The 8,351-nt window shown below is 48.8% G+C and overlaps 1 protein-coding gene across 2 annotated transcripts; it reads right to left on the bottom strand.

Annotated features, from left to right (window-relative positions):
* Positions 1 to 260: 260 nt before the first annotated feature.
* S100A11 (S100 calcium binding protein A11) lies at positions 261 to 8,181 on the bottom strand. Of its 2 annotated transcripts, none has more exons than XM_081841464.1 (3): positions 8,031 to 8,181; positions 1,996 to 2,154; positions 261 to 594 (listed from the first exon to the last, which is right to left on the bottom strand). In XM_081841464.1, exons 1-3 carry the CDS (start codon positions 8,031 to 8,033, stop codon positions 427 to 429), a joined length of 330 nt encoding a protein of 109 aa, XP_081697590.1. In that variant the 5' UTR covers positions 8,034 to 8,181; the 3' UTR covers positions 261 to 426. The 2 variants fall into 2 exon arrangements, with proteins under 2 accessions (XP_081697590.1, XP_081697589.1); XM_081841463.1 differs by lacking the exon at positions 8,031 to 8,181 and adding an exon at positions 7,099 to 7,206.
* Between the last annotated feature and the right edge of the window lie 170 nt (positions 8,182 to 8,351).

Genomic DNA, 8,351 nt, shown 5'->3' with positions numbered 1-8,351 from the left:
TTTGTCCACAACAAATTGTCGCTGTTTTTTGTGTTGAATATATGCTATATGGCATTTTACAGACCTAATAGCAGTTTGAAAGCATGTCAAAGTGCAAGTAGATAAATAGGTAAAGGATTATAGAGTCTTATTTTTTAATTGTTAAAAAAAAGGGAAAGTTCAGAATTCTGGGGCAGGGGCCTCACATGGGTAAATCCTCTGGCAAGAGTGCAGTCAAATGTTTCCTACATTCTGTGCTTTGTACAGAAAACGACGAGACCTTTGTGTTTAACCCATCCATTTTATTGAGAAAAAAAATATATATGAAGAGAGGGTCGCTCGCTTTTCCGTGTCGGATGTGTTTTGGTGACTCACAGAAATGCTAGATTTTGGAATGTTTGGGAAGATGTTGGTTTTGGCTCGGAAAGGCCAAGAAATTGGGGTGTTTCATGGTTTTGGGGGGATACCAGCTGTGGGGGATGCCAGGACCTGGCTGTGGCAGGCCTGGGCCAAGCCCCCAATGAGGTTCAAGAACTCGCCAAAGTCCAGCTGCCCATCGTTGTTCATGTCAAGCTTCTTCATCATGCGATCGAGGACACCCGGGTCTTTCTGATTCTGAAAGGCAGGGAGGAGTTTTGGATGAGGATTCGCTCTGCATAAGGCTATACAACACACACACACACACACACACACACACACACACACACACACACACACCATACATTGAAAGCACCACGATGCCACAATAAACACTCATGGCTTCCCCCAAAGAACCCTGGGAGTTGTAGTTTGTTATGGGTGCTGAGAGTTGTTAAAGGTAAAGGTAAAGGGACCCCTGACCGTTAGGAGGGGTACCTATTTTACCACCGGAGTGGTACCTATTTATCTACTTGCACTCTGACATGTTTTCGAACTGCTAGGTTGGCAGGAGCAGGGACCGAGCAACGGGAGCTCACCCTGTTGCGGGGATTCGAACCGCCGACCTTCTGATCGGCAAGCCCTAGGCTCTGTGGTTTAACCCACAGCGCCACCCACATCCCTGAGAGTTGTTAGGAGACTCCAATTCCCCTCCCGGAGCTACAATTCCCAGAGTTCGCCCGTGATTGTTTAACCCAGTGGTGTCCAATCTTTTGATGGTGAAGGGCTGTGAGGGCCGGCCAAAAGGCCAGCCTAGGTTTTGTTGACCTTTTTTTTTAGGATTGAAGTTGTTGAGGTTTTTTTTAGGGTTTTACCCCAGGAAATAAATTGCCGCAAGGGCCGGATTAAATTGACCAGTGGGCCGGATTAGGCCCCCAAAACGGACTTTGGACATGCCTGGTTTAACCACTCTGGGAATTTCATAGTATGGGAGTAGAAATGACCTCTGTGTTCTGCCCCTTTCTTGAGCAATATAATCTGAGTTCCAGAGTGTTCCTGCATCCTCCGTCTAAGTTTAAATTTATATATTTTTAAACTGTTGCTATATCTGTATTGTCCCTGTTATACCTAATTGCAAATTCAAATGTATCCCTATCGTGTTTTATGACTTCCTTGATATTGTATGTGGGCTGGAACTGGTCTGTGACTGAAATGATAAAATTCATTCATTCATCCTTTGGTGTGTGCCCCTGATTTCTTTGATTTCTTCTCGACCTTCCCTCCCTCTCTGGCTCCTTGTCTCTACACTGGTCTGTTTCTACTTTCTCACTGTGGGAAAGCTGAAGAAAGATCTGGAGGTCCATCGGTTTATAGTTTTGACACCTTCCCAGATCATGGATGCTGGTAGGCTGGAAGGAAGGGAGCCAGCAGTAGGTGGCGCCAGAGTGCCGAGGGCAGACCACTTCTAGTTTTGTTCTCACCCTCCTCCCTGTTCAGTCCTGGAAGGGGTCAATGCTGAGACTGAGGAGGAGAAAACTATAGCTAGCCCCACCCGCTGGGCTGTTCAGAAGTCAGAAGGCAGGCAGAGGTTGGTGGGGCAATGCCCCATTCACCCAAGGAGACCAACCTTCTCTGCTCCAGAACCTTTGGAAACCATACCTTGCTGAAACTCGCCAGCTCAGTGTTCATGAAGGTCAGGAACTCCCTTTTGGACAGGGTACAGGCGTTGCCATCCCGGCCAGCGTAGCGCTGGAAAACGGCGAGGAGTGATTCGATGCAGCGCTCTGTTTCCGTGGGACCGACGGGGTACTTGGACGACTGGAGGAACGAGAGAGCGATTTGTTTTGTTTTTTTTAAGAGAAGAATAATACGTTATTTAGAATTCAACAACAACAAAGGAAAACACCCGCAGTAATTGTTATATCAATTCATTACAATTCATCGATTTTAACAAGATATACGGTAAATAGCAATAGAAAAATTACACAACATCACTTTCGACTTACTGAAGTTTTCATATTACACTTTTATGGTTGAAAAAATTAAAGGATTTCAGTAGGAAGCTATGGGCCATGTGCTGATCAGAAACGAAGCAGGAGCTTAATTTTTTTTATGAATACAGTGGTACCTCTGGTTGCGAGTGGGATCCGTTCCTGAGCCCCGTTCGCAACCAGAGCAGAATACGTCTGCAGGTCGCGATTTACAGATTCTGCGCATGACGTCATTTTGTGCATCTGCACATGCATGAGCGGCGAAACCCTAAAGTAACCTGTTCTGTTACTTCCGTGTTTCCGCGGGACGCAACCTGAAAACGGGCAAACTGAAGTGTCTTTAACCCGAGGTATGGACTGTAGTTGGATGTTAATCAGTGAATACTATATTTAGCTGTAAGACACAAAACCAGAAGTATTTTTTAAAATCTTTCCCCCTTTTTTCTTTTTCTTTTCCCTTTGTCCTTTATTTTGCTCTTTTTCCTTGTTAGATTAGATTTTTAAAGTATTTCTTTTATTCTGATGTACAGTGGTACCTTGGTTCTGGAACTTAATCCGTTCTGGGAGTTTGTTCAACTCCCAAAACCGTTAGAAAATGAAGGCGCGGCTTCCGATTGGCTGCAGGAGCTTCCTGCAGCCAATAGGAGGCTGCGTCGGACATTCAGCTTCCAAAAAATGTTCGCAAACTGGAACACTCACTTCGCAGCGTCCAGGAGCTGATCTGTTCGGGAGCCAAGCCGTTTGACAACCGAGGTTCCATTGTATTATAAAAAAATACTTTGTATTGGGTATCAGTCTCTCTGTGTGTACAATTTTGCAGCTGCAAATGGTATTGAAAACAGGTTTGCAGATAACCACCCTGATATTGTTATCTTTAATGCATAATAAAAGGAACATCTGGAAGCAGCTCACCTCCTTAAAATCTGTGTTTGCACTGGATTCGAATCATTTGTAAATCTGAAATTGTTTTAATGAAGAACATCAGAAGACTAGGCCAATGGCCTGCCTTGTCTAGCATTCTGTCCTTGCCCGTGGCCGCATACCCCCGAGAACATAGGACTCTGGATCAGGGGTTGGCAACGTGCGGCCCATAGGCTGGATGCGGCCCACAAAGACCGTATTACTGGCCCCTGAACCGCCCCTGAACTGAGCTGCGTGCTAAACCGGTGCGGGTTCTCAGCGAGTGGCGCCGGAAATTGCGTCTGTGCACGCGCAGATACTGGAAATTGCGCCTGCGCATATCCAGATGCCGAAAATTGCTTCTGTGCATGCGTGATTTCCGGTGTCTGGGCATGCGTAGATGCAATTTCCGGTGCTGTGGACATGTGCAGACGTGATTTCTGGCATCTGGGCATGCGCAGAAGCAATTTCCGGCACTGTGGACTTGCGCAGACGCGATTTCTGGCATCTGGGCATGTGCAGAAGCAATTTCCGATGCCGTGGACATGTGCAGACGTGATTTCCGGCATCTGGGCATGCGCAGAAGCAATTTCCGGCACTGTGGACTTGCGCAGATGCGATTTCTGGCATCTGGGCATGTGCAGAAGCAATTTCCGATGCCGTGGACATGTGCAGACGTAATTTCCGGCATCTGGGCATGCGCAGAAGCAATTTCCGGCACTGTGGACTTGCGCAGATGCGATTTCTGGCATCTGGGCATGTGCAGAAGCAATTTCCGGCGCCATAGACATGTGCAGATGTGGTTTCCAGCATTGCGCTGTGCCAGTCTGCTCCACGGATGATCTCTGTGGGAGTGATCCGGCCCATGGCCGGTACACTTTGCCGACCCCTGCTCTAGATAGACTGCCTCTGGTGGACCTGGGGGTTCCAGAAGGACACCGGAAGACCCTGGCTGGATCGGTCTAAAGGGGGGGGGCACCTAATCCAGCCGGAACCGAGCCCTTTTCCTACCTGATATTCCCAGTAACTAGGAAGCCTTCCTGCTATCAAATAGGACTCTTGGCAGAGCCGGGTTCAGATTCTCGCTCGGCCGTCAACCCACCTGTGTCTCTCAGCCTAACCTACCTCACCAGGTTGTTGTGAGGATGAAATGGGGAGGGAGAAAAATTGTGCATGTCCCCCCCCCCTTGAGCTCCTGGGAGGAAAAAGGTGGAACAGGTACGCAGAGAATAAATTTAGACCAGATCCAAAGAAATATAAGCTGCCCTCATTCCGCACTCTAGTGGCTTTATGTGTCCTTGCAGCCTCTGAGTGCGAGAGAGAGAGAGAGAGAGAGAGAGAGAGAGAGGAGCCCTGGGGCAGCGGTGGGGTGGGGTAGAGTGGTGTGTGTGTGTGTGTGTGTGTGTGTGTGTGTGTGTCATGGGTGATGAGTCATTTTTGGGAGCTGCTCCCGCGCTGACTCTGCCCTGCCAAGAAAGCCTGTGTGAAACGGCCTGTTTGCTCAGAGCAGAGGAATGAGCGGACCGGGTGGGCGGATGGGAAACTTGGGCGGGTCTGGATGAAATTTGCGGGTTGTGTTTTTTTTGGGGGGGGGGCGTTGGAGGGGAGGAGAAGGAGGCAGATGATCCCTTGGGCCTCCTTTCCAGCCTAGCCATTTTTTTGCCCTTGTGTGACAAAAACCTGGAAGGCAGAACATCGGAATCGGCCTTCTACTGAGTCAGGATCTGCCTAGCTCAGTTTTCTTGGCACTGACTGGCAGCTGCTTAGATATGCCTCCTCTTCTCCCCAAATTAAAGTAAGATTCTAGTCCTCATGGTTCCAGGTAAAAGGGTTTTGAAGGAGGGGCATTAAAGATGCCCAAGTTTATTTGGGTTTTTTTGCAGGGGATGTAAGAAGCTGCCTTATGCTGAGACAGGGCACTGGCCCATCTTGCTTGATACTGTCTACACGGGCTGGCAGCATCATTCCAGAGTTCCAGGCAGGGGAGATTCCCAGCCCTACTTGGGTCCTCTTGCATGCAAGAGAGAGGTTCTATTGGAGCTGTGGAATTTCTGCAGTTACTAATTTATGACTTGGGGTGTCATGAGGAATTGAATAGGGACTCTTCAGTTGCGGTTCCTTCCCTTCGAACTCTAAAATTCTGCGATTCTTTAAACAGGGGCAATCAAATAGGGGAAAGGGCCGTTCCTCATGGATTCAGAGCTCAAGGTTCCCCGCCAGGCGAGGAACTCTCTCTGTTGGGTTTCTGCCTGTTGGAAGCGCAGTTACGCTGTGAGGAAGTTGGCAACCCCTCGGATGAGCCACGCAGAGGGGAGGAACAATTGGCATCATTGGGGGGGGGGGGAGAGCATGTTTGAAAGGGAAGTATGACGAATAAGCATTTCTTCCTCATTCTTCCAGCCGCTATTGTCTCCTAACCCCCATTCCCCGGAAATGCACGGAGCTAAAATAACACGGCCTTTTTCGGCTGAAAGAGAAAAGCTGCCAACTCTTCTCAGCGCTTCTGTAATTCAATATCCTGGTGGCTCAAGAGAACAGCAGGCTAAGATCACAAGAAGAGCCCTGAATTTGGATCAGGTCCCGAGGGGGCCCATTTGGTCCAGCGCCCTGCTTCTGGCAGTGGCCAAATACCCTCTAGGAATCCAGATAGACTGCCTGTGGACCTGGAGGTTCCACAAGAACGTCAGAAAAGCCCGGCTGCCGGATCAGGTCCAAGGAGACCAACCTAGTCCTCCATCTTGTCCTTGCATTGGCCAACCAGACACCCCAGCAGGAAGCCTGAATCACAGCAACCCTCCCTACTTGCGAGTCGCACCAACTGGTATTGAGAGGCTTCCTGACTCTGAAGGTGGAGAGATTTCAGTTCAGGTGCAAAATCTCCACCTCCTTAGCCCTAATAATAATAGTAATAATTGTAAACATTTGAAAACGTTTGTAGGCTTAAACTGAAATGTTTTGTAATGTGAAAAGAAGGACCTGATTTACATAAAAAGAGGTAATTATCATAAAGAAGAAGAAGCTTTAAGGTAAAAAAAGTGATTATAGAAATGCGAGAATTTAGCAAAAAATGTTTGGAAGTCAGAAAGAGGGGGGAAGGAAGTCAATGCTCAGTATGAGCAATGTTTTATGTTATAAATTTGTGTAATGAGATGTAATTAAATATGAAAACTCAATAATAATAATAATAATAATACATTTTTATTTATACCCCGCTACCCCCCCTCCCCGGCCAAAACCGGGCTCAGAGCGGCTAACATCAAGTGTGCAACCACATTAACATAAAATCAGGCAATCAATTAAAATGCACCCTAAAATCAGATCAGGATCAGAATAAAATCCAATTGGATGGCAACCCGCAGATTAGGGTTAGGAATCTTAAATGCTCTGGGCTGGTCCAGTTTGGGGCCCAGAAGGAGTTGGGAATATATCCATGGCGTTACTGTGTCCGACGCAACAGCTCTTTTGCTTGCTCAACCCAATTGGGAAATTTTATTTATTTGACTTTTCTTTTTCTGTGGGGAAAGACTACAGCAACAGCCGACCACCGAAAGGAGGCTTGACCTTCTCTGTGTTTTCAGTAGCATCTTGTTCGAGGTAGAAAACTGAAATTACGGCACCCTCCCAGCACATGTGCGCCAAAGTAAGAGACGGAGAGTTCAGTGCGCTGGTGTGGGAGATGTTCAACAGGTGAAGCTTTTAACAGCAAGGCGGAACAGCACCAGGGCAGGCTGTACCTGTTAAATATTTCCCGTTGCACAGATTAAATGGCAGGTTGTCGCCTTCTCCTTCATGGTAAAGGTGCCCATGCCACGTGGCAGGCAGAAACCCAACAGGCCTTGCTATGCACTTATGCAAGAAAGGAAAGCTTCACCTGTTGAATGGCTGCCAGAGTGGGAATCCTGTTACATGCTGGTGTCTCCCTGCCCTGGGATCTGTGGCATTTTGCTGGCCTCAAGATGCTCATTGTCCTCTACAGCGCATAGAGGCACACAAGCTGATGTGCTGTGCGCTATGGGTGTGTGCATGTTTCAAGGTGGCAAATGCAGTCACACCCTTAGCTAGGTCTCCCTTGAGCACAACTGAAACTAGCCAGGAATGATTCCAGAGGTCTTATTATGATAATAATGCCAATTTTTGACCCTTGCTCTGAGTGGTTATGGTGGGATCCAGCCAGGCCCCCTGTCTGTGGCCTGCAGCCCTTTAAGGGAAGCCCTGTATCTCAGACGTTGGGCGTGCCTGCCATGTTTCAGAGTGAGGCGCATCTCTCTCCAAACATCAGAGCATTTTCCCCCAGCTCGGCGGAACTTGGTTCCGGCACCTCTCATTGCCATTATAAGAGAACGAGGGAGGTGTTCATGGTGAGATGTAGGCAGCTCATTTTTCTAGAAAAACAGCACCGGCAAACACCATGGCCATGCATGGCTCAATGGCGCATAGCTATGCGCCGCCATGCGCCGCCATGCGCCTTCCCTCCCCAATTGAAATGTTTGCTGCAGGGAACGTGCAGCGTCTTCCATGCGACAAACACGAACGAGTGAGGAAAACTAGAATTGGGGCCCGCAGGGCTCAGCTATGCGCCATGCGTGTCTTCCAGGAGCCTCGATTGGAGAGGATGAGCTCCCTGCCAAAGCCCTTTCCACTCCCTGCTTTACCTCCCCACCAAACGGAAACCAACTTTCTGGGCCTGCTGTCTCATTAGAAAAACTGGACGAGAGTTCTCCCTTTCCCTGTTCCTGCGCATCATGGCACATAAATCCCGCTGCCCTCTTGCAAGGAGTGCCAAGCGCCGGGGCGTCAACTTACCATAGTGCTGGTAAGTTGTCAGTCGATAGGACGCAGAGACTTGGCTGGCCGGCTGCTGAGTTGGAAAGCTAGCTCTGAGCGAGGGATTTGATGCGCAACGGGTGGCTCTGTGGCCCCTCCCCTCCCGGCCAACGCCCTGCTCCCCCCCCCTGTTAAAAAGACGGCCTCCCCCTTCCCCTCCTCGCTTGAGCAATTGCTTTGAAATGACAAAGCCAGACTTGCCTGTTTGGAGAGCATAGAAGCCCCACCTTCCTTATTCGCTCAGGAATGTGAGACGGAGGGGGAGGCAGAGAAAGTTTGTTTCTCTTGGCTTCCCTGTTA

The sequence above is a fragment of the Podarcis erhardii genome (genome assembly GCF_964252035.2).
Source record: "Podarcis erhardii genome assembly, chromosome: 15".
NCBI classification, from domain to species: domain Eukaryota; kingdom Metazoa; phylum Chordata; class Lepidosauria; order Squamata; family Lacertidae; genus Podarcis; species Podarcis erhardii.
This window is presented reverse-complemented; position numbering and strand designations above follow the sequence as displayed.

Bases quoted from the DNA above. Each gene is read 5' to 3' on its own strand.
- S100A11 (XM_081841463.1), bottom strand. From the start codon at position 7,191: ATGAGCATCTTGAGGCCAGCAAAATGCCACAGATCCCAGGGCAGGGAG. The intron at 2,155-7,098 runs GTGAAGCTTTCC...TCGTTCCTCCAG, and splicing joins CTCTGGCAGCCATTCAACAG to TCGTCCAAGTACCCCGTCGG. The intron at 595-1,995 runs GTATGGTTTCCA...CCTGCCTTTCAG, and splicing joins AGCTGGCGAGTTTCAGCAAG to AATCAGAAAGACCCGGGTGT.